The 19105-nt window shown below is 41.8% G+C and overlaps 1 protein-coding gene across 1 annotated transcript in view; it reads right to left on the bottom strand.

Moving 5' to 3' along the window:
* Positions 1–19105, bottom strand: part of suclg2 (succinate-CoA ligase GDP-forming subunit beta) — an 89318-nt gene that overhangs the window by 50219 nt on the left and 19994 nt on the right. The window contains exons 2-4 of the mRNA XM_056403339.1: positions 17765–17906; positions 1387–1486; positions 235–325 (exon numbers count right to left, since the gene is read on the bottom strand). Coding sequence (XP_056259314.1) covers positions 235–325; positions 1387–1486; positions 17765–17906 — 333 coding nt within the window. The remainder of the gene's footprint in view (positions 1–234; positions 326–1386; positions 1487–17764; positions 17907–19105) is intronic.

Here is a 19105-nt window from a genome sequence, read left to right as displayed (position 1 = left end):
AATGAGCCATAACATCAGCCAGCACAAACCCACAGTAAACAACAGTGAACAGCTACTATTTAAACCTAGGGAAAAAAAACAAAAAAAACAAATACCATAGAGCCAGACTGCCTTCACAGTCATTAATTTTACAGAATTATATTACTGGACTCAAAATGCCTTGAAATGAGGTCAGAAAACAACAAGAAAGAGCTAAGTATATCTTTCTACACTTCAGTCTGCATAGCGCCTCACCGTTTTCACTTTCACTCCATCTTTAGGTGTCTGCTTGGTAGTCAGGTTGAAACCCAGCATCTTGTTGGCCAACTCGCCAACTACTGCAGGGCTGAAGGAGAGAGGTTATAGGTCACACAATATCCTTCTTTAAACAACAATCGTTTTCTTATATATATATATAAAACAAGAATCACAGAAAAATCATACACTTACAAAATGAAAGATGAGAAAAGCAGGTGAACTGACAGATGAATAAGTATTTCTTTATCTCTCCAGAGCTTTGTTCAGTTGAAGAGAGATATGCCTACGCACTTTCTGGGCATTAATGTAACATATTCTGACAAAGCACAGTTTTTGGAGACACATCGCTGTGAATGAACCTCTACTTATTCTCTCTGTTTAAAAGCAGCGCGCATGCCGAGTGTGCTTCTGTAAGCCTGCTCTGGTTTTATAAGTGAATACAAATGAAGCCAGGGGTTGTACTCATCATTTGATAGATGAGAGGAAGCTGAACTGTGCGCTCATGTCACTGTCTGGGGACTATGAACTTCAGCATATCTCACTTCGAAAAAGTTTTTGGCCATTCCAAACCCTGAAGTAGGGTGACGATGATACATGCATGGGACAGTTGTCATAAATCACCTTTTTGCCTTTAAGGCGGCAGTAAGCGGTAGGTACCGTTACTAAAACAGGTAGCACTGTTTTAGTACATGGGAACTGAGCAAAAAAAAAAAAAAATCTCCTTCAAGGTGCTGTGGCTGCTTAGCCTTTTGAAAAATGCAGAAGATTTCAGACTGAGCCCTTATTGGAGGAATGCAGCTATCACATTTTGTAATTCCAAGATAGAACAAAATGAACCACAGCAGAGGCACAAAACCCAATCAACCTGAGAAGAAAATTCACTATGGGGTGCATAACTCTTCTGCCGACCTTAAAATCCCTTTTTCAACATTTAATTGAGGGTAGTTGTTCCAAAACAAGACACTGGAAGAAAGAAAAACTGTTTATTTGCAGCACAAGTAATCCTGACTGCGTCTTTGTGCCTAGGGAACATCTTCAGAGAGCTCTTTGAGCCTCCTCACTCTAAAAGCCGCTGTCGTAGGAGAAAATAATATGAATGTATCTCCCACAGTAACTCACAGTGTGAAATGCACATAGGGGGATACTTACTCCTTTGTTAAGTGCACTCCACCTTTAAGGCCACTGTCGAACACCCCCTTGCCTCTGCCACCGGCCAGAATCTGAGCTTTCAGCACAATCTCCTTGGCATCTGAAAGACAGGGAGAGACAGATTGAGAGAAAGGAAAAGAAAATGGAGGGAAAGAAAGACAGAGAAAAGTGAGGCAAAACGCTTAAGATATAGACCTTGAATGCCCCCTTGAGTCTGCCACTTATCTGTCTATCTAATTGAATAAAGGAGCAAAGAGAAGAAGAGAAAGGTGAGTGTAATGTGTGAAAAGGATTGTGGTGGGAAGGGAAAAAAAATGTACACACCAGAGCTCAGCTCCCCTCCACAAGGAAAATTAGCCCTGCACTACTAATCACAGTGTAGTACAGGAATACCCATCTTGTAATGGACATCTTTTAAACAAGACTAAGAATTTACAGCCATGTTATTGCCTGTGTGGAACTGTATTTAGTGCACTGAGTGTCAGTTTCCTAACATGCTCACAGTGACAATGCTAACATACTGATGTTACATGCTATTTGCTAATTAGGGCTAAACACAAAGTATAGCTGAGGCTGATAGGAATGATTAGTTTTGCAGTTATATGGTCATAAATCAAAATATTGGACAAATAAGATTTTTTTGACCTAATGGTGGCACTAGATGAAAAGTCAGGGTATCATTAAAAATCATTGGGATTCATCAGCTGGGCACAATGGATATCTGTACCAAATGTCTTGGCAAGCCATTCAATAGTTGTTGAGATATTTCACTAAAATCAACCTCATAGTGGCACTGAGGGAAAAGTGATAGGATCACCACAGACAGTGGGCGTCATCCCCTCATGAATGAAATTCATTTATGGTAATCTATCTATATACTGTTGTAGAGATATTTCCGTTTAGACCAGACCCGCATTTTCATCTCTAACCGCTCTGCCAGCATAGCTAATAATACCTTGCATGTACAATATCCATGTACAAGTGTTTCCTTGTAACTAGCATAGCAAGAACACAATCTCAGTGCAAGAAGCAACTGCGTAACTGCTGGAAAACTTCACATGACCTTGCTCCAATTATAAAACCACCCTGAATCCCCTTTGCTGTCACTGCCACATTACAAGAACTCTCACATCAGGAGGAGGCCCCTCGGCTGTCTATTCAGCATCCTGCCTAAAATCTCCCTCTATTCAAATGGAGTGAGGACACATGATGAAAGATGGTCTCTGGCTAGGTTATTATTATCTAGGTGGGGGAGTTCAGCCATTAACAGGTGGCTGCCATCGGGGTGGTTATAGGGTGTTAGGGTGGAAGGAGATGATCCACTGTGCAATGTCTGGAAAGACACCTTGACCTTGGGGGTTCGAGACAAGCTCCTCCCTTGACTGCATTCCAAAAAAGAAAAAAAAAAAATATGAACAACATGAACCTCTACAAGCAGGATGGAGAATGTCTAGACAGGAGCTGGTGAGTCTAAGAACTCTGAATGTGCTCACAGCTGCTGTAGTAAGAAAAGGACCCCGAGAAAATAGCCTCTGACAGGGTGGCAGGGATTAAACCAACACTGCATTAGTGAGGCCCGTTCTCCGTGGAGAGCTGAGAGGGGAGAAACGGAGAGAGAGAATGAGAGAATAAAGGTGTGCTCTTATGCAAAGGGCTTTGAGAGGAGTCATAAATGAATAAATATGTTAATAAAAAACTGCTACTGTGCAAAATTAAAAAGAGTTCAAAGCAAGATGAAATTGTGTCCTGCGGGCATGTGCAGTGGAGAAGGACGGTACAGAGGAAATGACTTTTGCTTTAAAAGAAGAAAAAAAAGAAACAAGAGGAAGAACAAAGATGTAGTCCAAAGGGGAGATTGCATTGTTTGAGGTGTGGACAAAGGTAAGAGTACTGACACATTGATGAGGTCCTTAAAAAAAGCCAGATATGGTTTTAAAGCGAAGACATATTAAATATATTAAAAGGGATGTAATGTGCCAGGGAAGGTAATGGGGTGAGAACGTGGCAGGTGTTCATTCCTGCTGCACTAGTAATTGATAGAAAACCTGCTTATTATGCGGCACACAACAAGATATGTAGCAATATCAGCAATTATGAATGGGAACTGAAGGAGCAATATGCTGATAATAAGAGGGAACTTTATAAAAGAAGAGACAAACCGAGAAGAACAGATAAAATGCATTCACATCGCAGCCTCAAAGACTGTGTCCAGAAAAAAGTCTATCATTCTCACAGAGAAAAAAAAAAAAAATCACTGTAGAATCAAACCAAATCCTCTGGTTAACACTGATACACCACTCTCTGCCCTAATACAAGGAGAGGATAATGATGTCCTCAAAGATCACAGTGGACATGGTGCATGTTAAAGAGCAGGGCGACCATTACCTCGTAGTATGACAGACATGAGATGGCCTCTAACATTCAGACAAAGGTTGGTCCCTAATGAGTGTAGGAGTGGATGGAAATCGGGTAGTAGCAGTCGTATATAAAATCAGTCATGCTTTTATGTTCAACCCAGAAACTCGGGTGAACAAGTCTGAAGTTAATCAGTAAAGACAGCACCAAGCACTGTTGAAGAGCCGAAGCTCAAGGTGTTTACACAGTATCAAACCTAACCGAGAGGTCACGCTACTGAGGGTGACACACATCGCGCACTATGTTCAGACAGCAATATATTGTACATCCTGTCCGAGACGCTTCCTTAAATGTGTGTTTTTTATATGGTGAGTATGCGATTCACAGAATTACAGATGCACTAGATACATAACAAATCACTTCTTTGCTTGTCCCAACCGCAATAATTAGACAAACCTCCTGCAGAAAGTGTTTTGGTCATTAGCTGAATGAAAACCCTTCTCGTAGGGGGGGCGCGGGAGACATTGTTGCGTAATCAGTTCTCCACTCCTATTTGTATCATACATGGCCCACTGTGAAGATGCGGAGAAAGATTTTCATCTCCATTTATTTTCTATATCTTGGGGACACAGGGGAGGAGATTAACATTGCACAACATTTCCAATCACATCACATGCAATCGGAGTAATGCGGTCATCATCCTCGGGCCTTACTCATTTCCCAGTAATGAGTGCAAATCAACTCCCAGTCTGCTTGCCAGTGACAGCAGCTGGCAAAGAGAATGTTACTTCTACAATCAGTGTCTCTTTCAGCCTCTTTCTTTATGTGGACTTTTAAAAGGCCTTCTACTCCCCCCTGCTCCCCTTCCATGTAGCCCGTGGGTGGCCAGCAGCAGAGTTAGCGTTGGTCTGATAGTTAATTAAGCCTTCGAGGCTATGCCATGAGGGGAATGTTGGCTGGTAAGGGACAGATGTAGGCTGTGCGCCAATCCAGAGGGACTAACATGGTGCTAAAATCTGCATGGAGAGAGAAAACGACCAGGGCGGCCACTCCCCGGCGTCCATGTATGCTGTAATGAAAGTAATGTGGTGGCTAAATGGAGAAGACTAATCAACCTCTTGGGAGAGTGGCGAAAACAAACACACAGCGCACACAGCCACAATCAAACACCACAGGGAGCGTGAGCCTTCCTATGGATGGATGCCATTAACACTAAAGGGAAGGAAAAATGAAACCCAAAGACTTGTTATCTTTCAGCATCTGTGCTCATCATGACAGTGTATCTCCTGGCTATGATGCAGGAGACTGTTGATTGCTGCCAAACAGGCGGAAATAAGTCTTTAGGAAAAAAGAGAGGTCTTAAATGTCAGTCTCTCAAACCATTAAAACAAATAATGTAGGCGTAATTATTCTTCTCCCAGCATTTTTTGGAAATAGTTCCCAGCATCTGAAATACAATTTATAATTCAGAGGTATTCCAGTACTATAAGTAGAAAGAACAATCTGTGATTCCATTTGCTTCCATCTAGTGGCACATGGCGAGTCATTAAATAACCTCAATTATGTTGTCAACTGCATATTGATAGCTGCAGAAAGCTATTGGAGCAGCTCTAGCTTTTGACTCACTTCGCCTCAGGGCTTTTTGCTGTGTCACATCCATGGCTCACTGATATTGGGAACAATGAACTCATAACCTACTGTAGCAAAAAGTACCATAGGCAACGCAGGATATTAATGACTTAAAACAGAATTAGCCGATAAGCTTAACTAATTGCATAAGCTGAAAGATGAATATGTGCGTGCTGTTTTCCCTTGCATGTGTATAAAGAAGGTCAAGTTAGGCCAACGCTTTTTTCCGTGCAACATTCACTATAATAGCCTTGCCAACGCATAATTTTTTTCATTAAACTTTGGCACCAGCAGGGCTAAGAAATGGAACAGGTCGTGTTTAATGTTTAGACTTCTTGTGTGAAGATTTTGTTTAACCACAGTGGTAAAGCTGATATTATCTTGGACAAGTTCAGCTTTCCATAAACCTTTACCATTTCCAATTTTGCCAGGCTGTGAAAAGGTCACAGAGAAAATGGCTCTTCAGTCATGCAGTGATGGCAGGTGAACCAGAAGGAAAGATAGGAATATAAAATCTTTACTTTTTCATCTACCTTGACATATAATGGCCTTGGAATTCTTAAAGCTAAATGTGTTCGCCTGTTCAGTTGAGGTTGAAAAGTCAACAAACATTGATAATTCCTACCCACGCTCTACGAAGCCCTCTTGCTAGTGGCATGTCTGTATGACCAAATGTTGGGACTTGTACAACAAACGGACAAACAAACCGATGTAGACACAAAAAAAAGTCAAACATAACAACAATTGGACTTCTTTGTTCAACTTGTACAAGTAAATATATCATTACCATCTCACTGTCTTGTCTGGTTAATCCCCCTGTCCCCCCTGTTCGTCTCTGTCTATAATGATGCCATCTCAGTGTTACTCAGTGGAGGAGAATATCAGTGTCCCGGACTGACAATGGCACCTGTGTTTGACACCTCCTCCAGTCACTGCTTACATGACAGCTGAGTCCTCATTAGAGGACAAGTCCACCTGGCTTTCAGAGATAGATAGCACTTCTAATGACATCCTGAGATGGCTCTGGTCTCCTCTCAGTGACAGAGAGGTGCAGTTCAAACCTCTGGCGGAGAGTTTTTCATTGCCGTACAACCAGAGGGGTGACGGTAATGATAACGATGTTATGGAACGATGGGTGCTAAATGACCACGGGGGACATCTGTAGGGAGAATCATTTGTCTCGGAACGAAACCTCTGCGAAAGAATTTACTTGTATTAAGCCACATCACGGGAGAGTTAACTGGCAAAATACAACTTTGGTTACAAACAACACAGAACTGTGGACAATCTCCATAAAATTTTTTTAAATAAGTGACCGAGACTCTACACAGACATGAGCCGCTCCTCACTTCTCATTACTGACTGAACGGTTTTCATCAGTTCAGCATCAACAACAGCAGATAAAACCATTCAAAAAGCCGCCAACATCTGCTGCTGCTGATAGACTGCTGGGCAAGAGGACTGGTCGCAAAGCTATTTCCACTGATGAGTAATGAAGCGTGTCCGATGGCTGGAGCGCTCTACAACAAAGCACAATGGTGTTTGTACATTTCACTCTACTACGATTTCCATCTCTGAACCTCTAAACTCCTAACTCCAATTCATGCTAACACAATTAGGTAGGCTGCATTTATGCAGAGTACGCTGACAACAAATAATAGGCTACATGTTCACTTCTTCTGGCACATTAGTATCGTCCTAATATGATAGAGGGGATGTGTGAGAAATAATTCCATGTCTCACCCACAACATGAATAGGTTAGAGTGCGTAATGAGGAGGTGGAAACACTAAGCTGCTTACAGAAATCAGCTCTTTGAGAGACAGGCCGCTTTACCCTGCAAAGCCTATTTACAGCTGTTAAGACAATTTCAGTCGCATGGCTTTTTCTTACCAAACGAGAGACCTAAGAGCCAGCTTGTGTATGGGATGACAACAGGTCCTTGGAGAGGCCAGAGAAACAGTGTCTCCGAGCTCTTGTATTGCAAGTGTTTAAGTGTATTTTTGCAGATTCTCATTTCTGTGCACGCAAGTGTTTCTGCATGGAATGTGTTTCTGAATGAAGCTGCTGCTGTGTATGTCAGCAGGCCACTGTGGCCATCTTAATACCCTTCTGTTTCAAATCAGCCCCTCCCCATCTTCTCTCCTCATCGGGTGTGTGTTATCTTGGCAGGTAGTGGAGACAGGAAAACTGCAGACTAACATCTGTCTTCCTGTGTGACAGGCCAGCCCCCTGAAAGGACGAGAGATGTTCTGTCCATCAGCGGAAGCCCTGCAGGGAGTGGGGTGGTGAGCCACAGATACCTGCAGCTCGCTCCAGCAAACTGGACTCATTTATTTCCCCTACGATGTGATGAAAGTGGCAAACAAGGACATGGAGGTACTGCTTTAGTACTATGTTTATTTTACAGGATGGTGGGGCATCAGTTGAGGGGTGCTAGGCAATGCAGACAAATACAGAGGGAGTGATAGAGGATAAGTGGGAGACAGCAACAGCAGACGGACAGAGATAAGAGATGAGAGGGCTGAAAAGAGAGGGAGTTCAGCACAGGAGAAGGTAAAGGTCAGGATGTGTGGGTAAAATGCAGAAGAAAGAGCAATGATGTTTTGACTTGACATTACCAGTTAATAGCTGTGTAAATGAGCCTCAACCCATTTACGTCCAAGTTATTAACATAATACTTGTTTCAAACGCTGGCCATGTAAACAGCAGCAGCATGGTTAATGGATGTAAATTTGTCAAGTAAATTTCTTTTATTATTGTGCACAGACCAGATCAGTCTCATAAGTATATATAAGCTTCAACAATAATGGCTAAATATTCCACACAAACGAACAAGCAGCAGCAAGGTGAATTAGAACAATCTGTTGTTCTACAGTTAGGTCATTTTGTCCTCTTGCAAACTGCACATTTGCAGTGTAAAGCTGACAGAAAAACATAAAGTACTGAAAATGTACTACGGACCAAACATTCAAACACAAAATAGCAAAAGTAGTGTAAAAATAAGTAATCTCAGTTTAAGTGGAAGCCAAAGGCTCAAGTCATGAAACAATCAAATCAAAACAAGCCTCTTTGCTCTGTCTTGCGAAATCTTAGTAACAACAAATCATGAATTTCCTTCAAACTAGACGATAGTGCACAATATGCCACAAAAAGGACTTCAAACACAGGTTTTCCATATAAACCCACATGTATAAAACACATAGTGCCCACACCGCTGATCTAATAGTATTATTTGAATCGGCCGTATTACAGTGTATATTACAGCATTGTAACCAACCGATCAGTGTGATATTTGGAAGGAAATGTAGCTATAGCTTATGGGTAGCCTGCCCTGGGACTGTGCTAAATTTCACCAGTTATGAGCAGCCTAATAACTATGAAACACAGACAGGATCATGGACTGGTGTCTTAAGACCAGGTCAATTGGCAGAAAATCAAATGAAACCTCTGACACAACAGGCAAGGTGCAACAACTTGATGCGGGTAGTTGATAATTAAAACTCCCAGTTGACATTCTTCCATGCAAGTTTCGCCACAATACTGTTGAAGTAGTAGGCCCAATTGGTTTTGGGGATGTTTGGGTGCTAATGTTAGGTGGTCCGTGAATGGTTAAATGACAAACACTGTTTTAGAGTCAATGTCAATTTTTTTCTTGACCCTAAGCTGGTACATTCTGACCGCTGTATTGACTTCTCTTGTCAAGTGAGAACATCTGTGATCTCAGAGCTCTCAAAATAAATGGAGAGAATCATATTGTTGAGCTAAAACAATATCCTGGCCTCCATATCCCCCGCTCCTCAGATTACTAACATATTATTGAAGAAGAAATTGGCTGACAAGCCATTGCTTGGGAGATTGATATTCAGGTGAGTAATCAAGATGAAAAATAGTCCCCACTAAAACTCCTGAATCCACAGGTGCAACCAAAATTTGCTTAACTGTATATAATATGAATTAAGCTACATATGCTGCATAAGTCTGTTGATGATTGCTAGTGGCATCACGTGATGCCTCATATGACAAGTGTGTTTGGGACTTAGGATGTCCACCGGACCACCAGTGTAACTAAGTTTTCTAAGTACACCGACCTTAAAGTCATCTAAGTTGCAACCATCAAACACTCTGTTGCACTGTTGTGGTTACCTCATTATGAAATGAGCTAGTTAATTTATCTTGCCATGTGTAGCTGTATAACTTGATAAAATATATCAAAGGTTCTTTGGGCATCATGTTACCGATTGACTTCCCCTCCCACGATGACTCACAAGCTCACCCATTTGAAATGGACATCATTAAACAGGCCCTCTTATTATTGTTACAGCTGCTAGTTCAACCGGGCTACCACAGCAATGGTAACTGCTCACTGATGGAAATGGAATGGCTGGCACTAAGCGCATGAAGATGGCAATGATACAAGTGCAATATCCCTAAATATATAATAAGACTGAGCCTGCATATTCTTTTGAAGTTGAAGAACCCATTGTAAGATTGGTTGCCTCGATAGATGAGCAGCTGCTTCAGTGGCCTCTGTCCAGTAGACCAACGAGAAGAGAACATGACATGGGCTCCAGCTGGTGTACGTACGCAGACAAACACAAAAAGCTCTAAGAGGGTCATCGTATCCCCCACCACTTCAGACACAAACAGAAGTGAAAGGGTCGTGATGGAGCCAACTCTTTTCAGCACTAACTGCTACTGTCAGCGCTTTTCACCAGAGACTCTGCCTCATTTTCTGAAGGGGGAAGATGAAAGTGGTCTTAAAAGGCGCTTGAAGTGTTGAAGTGCACGAGGCAGCTCCAGTGGGGACAGTGTGAATGAGAAAGGAGGGGATGTGGGGATGTGCAGTGAGTAGAAGTCTGGCCATGTTCCATGTTTTAACTGTGTTTGACAGTAATATATTTGTCTGTCCCTAGTTGACAAGGAAGCAGGTCCCATGTGTCCATAAGGAGTACACGGCTTTAGTTTTCTTCTATTCTACACTCTACTGAAACGCTAATGTGTCCAACTGTTTTCTTAGTCAATGGTGAGACAGGATTGGTATCACACACACAGAGAGCTGAGCATAATACATTTTTATGACAAAGGATCTCGGCCTTATACAACACTGTGATCCAAATTCAGGTAGGCAAAAATTGGAGAAAAGGCACAGAGAGGGAAAGCAATATGGGAAAAAATATCACTGCATTGCTTCTTACAAATTCACTGCTCCGTGAAGCATGGAATAGCCCTAATAAAACATCCAATCTAAGGCCAGTATTATCAAGATAATGGCTCTATCACTGAGCAAGTGTTGGGACACAATGACATAAAAGGCGAACTGAAGCGCGAGTGATGCTAATGTGCCACAGTCGCATATCACTACTCAATGCTCACGACAGGGCTTGAGAATTTCTTTTTGATTTGTGATGTGATGTGTGATTCTACACTGCACATCTTACCACAAAGTGATTAACAACTACATTTGGAGAGGTATTTCATAACATTTCAGCTTAGAATATATTAAAGAAATTGTGCAGTACAAATCACTTCATCAACTATGGTCAAATAAAGTTAAAGATAAATCTATTGTGTGCATTTGAAGGTGGCATCTTCACATGTCTTGTTTTGCCTAAACAACACCCCGAAACCCAGAGATATTTTTTTTTACTATCATAGAAGACTAAGGAAACCAGAAAATGAAAAAAAAAAAGAAAAAAAATAGGAAGAATTAATGCTTTTTGGGATTTGGACAGATAATCACAGATTAAATATTTACTTATTTCCCATGTTCAAACAGTAGTTCCAGTTCGCACTAAAAGTGACAGCCCTACAGAACATGTTCATTACAGAATAAGTCTACCCTGAAATAGTGGTAGACATCAGAGCTTAAAATTGTCTCCATCCACAACAAACAGGTGGGGCCTTCCAGTTGCCACACTGACAGTGAATTCCCCTCAAATACTCTAATATGGAAAAAGCAGATGCAACACTATAAACTGAGGAAGCATAGCAGAAAATCCTGACTGGCCTGTGGGGGAGAGAGGGAGTACGAGGGAGGACTCGAGTGAGATGCAAACGACACACATGGGTAACGAAGTCCTCAGAACGGCTTGTGGTGATGCCCATGGTGGGAGGAGCGTTTCTGTGACAGATGGTACAGGCTAGGCAGTGTGTTGGGTTGGTGGAGGAGCATATGGTACTCTCTAGATGATCTCATACACCAGCGCCAGACCCAGTCGGAGGTGTAAATGCTTATCTGCACTCTGCCAGAGAAAGCGGAACCATTGACATCCCCAGCAAAAAAAAAAAAAATTTTCACAGCCTTACTAATAAACTATTCTGACGTATCACCACTACTGAGAACTTAACCTTTTTTAGACATATGTTTCTTTGAATGTTTACTCCCTGCAAACTCTGAATCCAAAAGTCAATTTAAACCTTTTTTTTCACATTCACCATAACATACTATCCATGCATACAATTTTCAGTACTTTTAAATTTTCATCTATCTTTTTACTACACATACTTCACAACTGCAGAACCGCATCGATTTACAGCATCGCCTTTTAATGCACTGCACTCATTGTGTTTGACCATTCATTTCTGGTCAGTGGCTAAGATCCATACTTCTGTGGTCAAAAGAGAACTATAAATGCAATACATTCAAGTGCAGGTACAGTACCTGCCGTGAACCTCGTTTCTCCAGCTGTAGTAAGGGAGGAATTGGAATATAATGGTATTCTGTCCTCTCCACACCAAAGCGTAAATATGCAGGTTTTTTTACGGCCCAGGAACTTCCCGCCTGTCCTATCACAGTTACAGCTGCCCTAGCCCTCTACGCCGCTGGGTCCTTCCAGCATGCCCTTGGCTCTGTGTCTGGTGAATCCCATGTCTCTCCACACTGTTAGTGATGGGGAAATGCAGTGGATAAGTCTGGGAGTCCATCCAGTGGAGGCTGCTGTGCAGGCAGTCTCCTCTGCACTTCAGTGCACAATGGAAAACCCATTCCACTAGATTCCATCCAGCGAGATAAAATTATCTCACCCATCCTTGGTTTGCTGGTGCATGCCATCACTCCTTGCATGCTTTCTGGCAGGTTTTGATGATGTAGCATATATTGATGTGAAAATCCAATATAATTTTTAATAAAATGTCTACTAACATTATCACACATACATGATGACTCAGAATTCAACACCAAAATATATCACACAATAGGTTGGCTGTGATGAGGCTGATAGATCCTGTGATGCTGTGAGAAGCTTGCTGCTTGGCCGACATGAGATATTTTAATCGTTAATGATCTGAACACGCATTTTCTCTAGATTTTCCTCATGCTTTGGATTTGAAACTAAGACATGATGCTAAGGTCTCCCTGTGAAGACTGGCATTAACACTGAGGCAAAATACACTTTAAGCCAGCATTGTGTGGAAAGATGCTAGCTAATGGTTCACTATGATATCGGTCTCAATTTGCAGATCACAGGCCAGAGGCATAGAGGGGGTCTGAGCTGCCACAGGGAGCAGACGACTAAATGGGCAGACTGAAATCACACAACAGTGTCCTTGGCCTTGAGCTACATGTATTTACACATCATCTGAGGCACAGTTTGAACCTCATTTACTTGACTCAAGGGCATTTGAAGATCCCAGTAACCAAAAACGAGTGTCTCCTTTCTGGAAAAAAATAAACAACTATATTTAGCATGGCCAGTAAAATGTTTCAAGTTTTTTGATGCAGCAAACTTGTGTTTACTTCAGCCAACTACATTGCTGAGTTCTTTCAAGCATGTTGACATATAAAAGCAATACATGGCAGATTGAAACTGATGAACATGTTTGTGAAATGAGTGGATCCTATAGATCTCTTTATTTCTGTCTCCTCAACAAAGCCACAACCAAATTTGCACACCTACATACACACACACGCACACACCTGCCTCTTCAAAGAGCTGGCTAATGTCAAGGTAGCTCATATTATTCTGTAAGCCAACATATCAAACTAACTATGCCTCTAATAAGCACACATGAGATTTGACAGCCATGCATAAAAACTGCTCTGTTTACACTGAATATTCATAGCTAGGTGAAAATAAATTAAAATGATTCCTACCTCTGTTAATTGTCATTCTGGCAGTGAAGCTGTGCTAAGCACAAAGAAGTGAAAAAGAGCAGCAGAGGTAGACTGAGGTGAGTGAAGAGTGGGAGAAATTAGGTAACTTTAAGAACTGAAAACAGGACGGAGAGAACAAAAAACAAAGATACAGATTGCTACACAATCTTTCAGGAAGATGACACTAGTAAAGAGGGACAACATATTCCTAACTTATCTGATATGAATTGTTTATACACACACAAGTATATGTTGCTCCCATTCATCACACAGGCTCACCATGCAGAGAAGATAAGAATCCAAAGCAATGTTTTCTTCCATTGCTGCTTTTTCAATGAATGATTGCTGGGGGAGGCAGGAGGCATGGCAGACATGAAGGGCTCTTGCAGCAAGGAAGGGGAGGGAAAATGTGGTTTTGATTTAGAATTCAGCCTGAAAATCCATCAAGATTTGCTCCACAGATGCATCTGTCAAGCAGGTGGCAACACAAAAAGTGGACTGCATAATCACATTCTTTTTGGCTGTAGCAGGGCACAGGTATGTGTATATGTATATATTCGAAGGCAAACACAAAATCTATATTCATTACTGGAGTTGGTGATATATCAAGGCTGCTAGATAGTGACCATGCTAGATAGTAACCAGGTGTCTGAATATCACACACACAAATGCGTGTGTATATATATATATATATATACACACACACACATACATATGTATATATTTATACATGCACACAAACCTACATACTATCACAAATATGTGTGGCTTAATTTTTCTGACCTCTTTCGGGTCACATTTTAGGAAGACATAACACCCATCAGTTATTGATTCTGCCCGATAGACATTTACTTGTACTTCTTGTACTCCTGAACAGCGTAGCACATTTTTGGCAGCATGAGTAGGTATCGTCATACTGCTGTAGCCACAAAAAAGAACTAGACACCTGGATGCCTAAAATCTGTTGAGAGAGAACTACGACTCAACAAAAAGGAAAACATTTAAATGTATGCTGTGTAACTTCAAGGTCCAAAAGTTTATTTTTCAAACCTACAGCTGCTTGAGCTGCCACACACATACACACGCAGACACAAAACCAGAATTAAAAGGGTATGTGTGTGTGTGGATCTGGGTCATTGGTTTTAGACAGACAGCAGGCGTTAGTGTGCCATTCTCTCAATGTCCCAGTGGAGCACACATTATAAAAACTTTGGACTTTCTGATAACTCCCTGCGCAGCTCACCCAGTATGGGGCCACAGAAATCAAACCCTATTCTCCATAAGCCATTAGCTGGTTGTGAGTCACCCATCTGCCACAATGTAAACTCTCCCCTAAGAGTTGTCATTCAAGTTTAAGAGAATCAATGGTCCATGTCGGATATTTTATTTTTTATGTTTTGATAGAGAAGGAGAAAGATATTAAGCTATTTGTCCTCACTGGTAAAAGAACGAATCAATCTGTGTCCACTTTAGGAGAGGTGGACCACTCTGCAGTACATGAGAGGAGCGAGAGGAGTTTCTATATAGCATAGCTGCAATTGAACTGTCAACTTAACCACTTGATGGTTAAGTGAGTGTAGCGGAGAGGAGAGTACTGGCTGGTGTGCATATGTGTGTGAGTGTCTATGTGTCGGCGTGCTCATATGGGCAAACTTATACTACGCATGTCATTCATCTGTGACTGTGCTTCAACGCTTGACTGGTTCACTCCATTGTGTATGCAGGGAACCGGGAGCTCACCGCAGGATATCAGCACCACCCAGAAATCCATTTGCTCCTGGTCACTTCAGATACGCCAACCATACACATCCCCTGCAAACAGTACCCCGTGTGCTCTCCAGTGGAAAGCCATGAGACCGAGCTTCGTCCAGAGCTGGCTTCACACACTGACTCCTCCTGGGAGTCAGCGCTTGGCAGCCTCAGTTTGCATTTCAGCTCAACAGATCTTAACTTAAGAGGTTACTGATCTCCCTCTTTCTCTCATTCTCTATCACATTCATGTATGACCTAACATAGCCCAAGAGTGAGCCATACACAGACACATTGTGCATCTGATGAAATGAAGCATCGGGGGATGCTCTCATGCATGCTTTAGTGAGCCAGCAGCGGTCACAGGATACAAAAAGTGTGAGAAATAAACACACACGTACATGGACACTGACCAAAAACTTAGTGCATAAATAGAGATAAGACGATAAAGCAGCTGTGTGAATTACACTATGGGAACAAAGGGGTTGATTTACTAAGCCAAGCGCAAATTAGTGTCAGAGCTGCAATAATGTGCGTTGGCACGTGTTTTCAATTTAGCTGGGTATTTACTAACACTCATGATATGAGTGGTCACAGCCACAGTGGAGTTAACTTGAATGCATTGCTACTAATTAAGACTGGATGCTTGGCTTTTTAACACGTGTCTTGTCCATTTATGGAAAGCAATGAAGTGCAAAAGAAAGTGGAACTTCTCTGCTACTGGGGTTGAAATATTGGTTGAAGAGACCAATAAAAATATTTCATAACTGCAGTCATGCAATTACCCCTACTGCGGTGGACAATCTGCAATGATAAATCACTTTCAGCCATCTTTTCCCTCTGCACATATTTTGCAGTTCAACATAGAGATGACCTGAAATACATATTAAAATAACCCACAACCACCTTTCTGTTGCCAGTACAAAACTTCAATGCAGCACCATGATGTTGTTTCATGTACAAATGTTATCTGACTTTTTAGCATCTAAAAAAGCACTGACAATCCTGAGTTGTAAGTAAATCGACCCTTGAGGTCAGCCTGGGTTTTATTAAGCTGTCTATTCCCTTCTAACTCGTCTGTCCTGAGTTTTCTGTCTCTCCATTTCTTCCCCTACAAAGCAATATAGGTACTGTCATGAAAATATATATCCTATTCCTCCTATTCAGTTTATCTTTGTCCGCATCGTAACCAGGGCCACTGAAAGCAGCGCCCCGGGCGCTGGAGCCTAAAGGCAGCAGTAAGAGTCGAATCTCATGGTTGACAACCAACCTGGATACACTATCAGAAAGGCGCTGCTGTAGTTGGAGAGGACACTGAATAAAATATAAATCTGAGGGTGGAAATATACACTGTATGTGTTGGGCAGTTTGGTGTGTGGGAAGAAAGTAGAACAAGGAAGGTAGGGAATGGAAGCGAAGGCTATGTGTGGGTGCATATAAATGTGTGTTAAATCATCTTTGCTCATGCAAGTAAAATGCATTTGTGAAGATTTGTGCTACAAGAATAAAATTAGAGTTCCAGTCACTTCCCTACATGGCTCTGAGCGAGTGTCTGGGGGCAAAACCCCAATTCTAACCAAGGATTAAAAATAAATAAATTACAAAAAAAAAAAAAAAAATTAAAAAAAAGCAAAGCGTGAGAAGCTGAACACGAGAGGTTGTGAAACAAATTAGCGCGGATGAGTGCCATGATGAAAAACTGAGTAGGCACAACCACTAAGCTCAACAAATACAGGCTCACCACACATAAGCAAACACGTAAAGATGCGATTAAACTTGATAAAACTTCAGCCCTGATTAACCACAGGCATCTGCACGTGCTGTGGCAGGGCCGAAGAGCAATGCTGCACAAATAGGCCTGTCAAAGTTTCACAGCGTACAGCAGCACAAGTACACAGCAATTACATCCAAATCACAGTTTACTCAAGATCTAAATCATTATCAACACTAAAGTAATAAAGAATGAAAAAAAAATGTTTACGGTACAAATAACTTTCTATGTATTTCAACACACCTCGTGTTGCAGGAGCAAAGAGCTTGTTGCATTGCAGTACAGCAATGATGAGACCATTTCTACTTATTGCAATGTCATCAAAGAACTCAGATCACCATCATGTCATTTCAAAATAGTTTCAAATAAAAGTCTATCCTGGATCATATATTTCCTGTATGTAGGTTGTGGCTGCTAGTGCTACAACAACATTAAACACTGTTGTTTCAGAAGTTGAGCTAACTGTGTTAAATAATCAAAAAGGATTAACAGAAAACAAAGGAAATAAAGAATTTCCTCAAAGTAAATATTCTACAACACAATGTATTAATGAAAGGACTGTTTATAGCATCATTACCTTGACTTATTGATTTGAAGATATCTTACTGACACCAGTATCGAGCAATTTCCATTCCTACTGAGGAATGCTGCTCCTTTCTTTGCAGAGGAAGGTGAACTGGATGATTGTGTGTGTGTGTGTGTGTGTGTGTGTGTGTGTGTTGTGTGTGTGTGTGTGTGTGTGTATCTGTCTGTGTCTGTGTCTGTGTGTGTTCTACTCACCGAGTCTCTTTGCAGCCTCCAGAGCCTCAGAAGCCGTGTCAGCCACATAGAAGCGCTGGACAGCGACGCCACTCTCTTGCATCAGCTTCTTGCTCTGGTACTCTTGCAGATTCAGCCATCTCCTGGGACTCAACCAGGTGCACTGAGGAAGAAGGGAATGGAAGGGGAATGGAAGGAGGGAGGCAGAATGAGTGAGTCTGACTTTTAAGTAAAAGAGAGTTAACACATTGCTATAAGGTACCCATCTCGAGGTTTCCATCATACCTAATGATCACAATTTCTCCTCTTCAGCTCAACATCTCCCCAAGCCTGTGCGCTCTCTGCTAAGGTGTTTTACATCACACAACACCAAAACATGTCTCACACCTGCCTGAGTGCACAGGCTACTTCCTTTCTCCTCTTCGCTCCTCCTTGTCTCCCCCCTCTTACCACCTTTCTCTGTCTCCTTTTCCTGTAATGAGGCAGGCAGCCTGGCCTGAGCTGCAGGACAGCTCAGAAGCTGTTTGCTCCATCAGCAGACATGGGCCCTGTCAGCTCCAGCTGTTGTTGCTATTAAAAAAAATTGACTTTTTAATGTGACGGAGAGACAGAGGCTGTGTTAGAGTTGGAGATTCCCCCTGCACCAGCCCACACTACCATGGGTGTGTGTGTGTGTGTGTGTGTGTGTGTGTGTGTGTGTGTGCGCGCATGCAAATGTTTTCACAGGAAAGATCTTCAGGGAGTCGTTAAGAAGAGAAAGGCCAATAAAGTAAAGGGAAAACAAGGACTGCGAGGTAAATTATGGTTCAGCATGTAAATGATGGTTCAGTGTGTATATTTCTTTACCCAGTGAGGATAAAACTAACATGATAATAACATCGGGATCGCACCGCATTATGTTGCAGACTAAGTCAAGTTAAACTGACCTAAGCTGTTACATCTGTCACGGCTAAACAAGACATTAGTTATTCAGGACACCTGCATGAACATAAGGGGCATGTGCATATCATAATGTAGAAGATAATGGTATCTTGTCATCATTAAGATGTTGTAGAGTATGTTGCTGGCATATGTCACCATATTATATACCACCAGAATATTCTTAGTAATAAATTTTCAATACTACATCAATGCAGCAAAATCAAGTGCTCCATCCCACCAGCTGTGCTCAAGTCTGCACAGTCAATAATCTGCTCTTAACAGTCATCACCAGTTTTTAAAAGAAGTAGCCAGCTGCTCCAGGTTGGTTCTATACCCAACAGTAGGAAAAATACATTACTGTGGGGACGGGCACAACTAAAATATGGCAATAGAATCAAGCAGCGCACCACACCTTGAAATTGAATCGGAGTCCTTTTAAAC

The sequence above is a fragment of the Seriola aureovittata genome, chromosome 2 (genome assembly GCF_021018895.1).
Source record: "Seriola aureovittata isolate HTS-2021-v1 ecotype China chromosome 2, ASM2101889v1, whole genome shotgun sequence".
NCBI lineage: Eukaryota > Metazoa > Chordata > Actinopteri > Carangiformes > Carangidae > Seriola > Seriola aureovittata.
The sequence above is the reverse complement of the archived record's forward strand: the minus strand, read 5'-3'. Positions and strand labels throughout refer to the sequence as shown.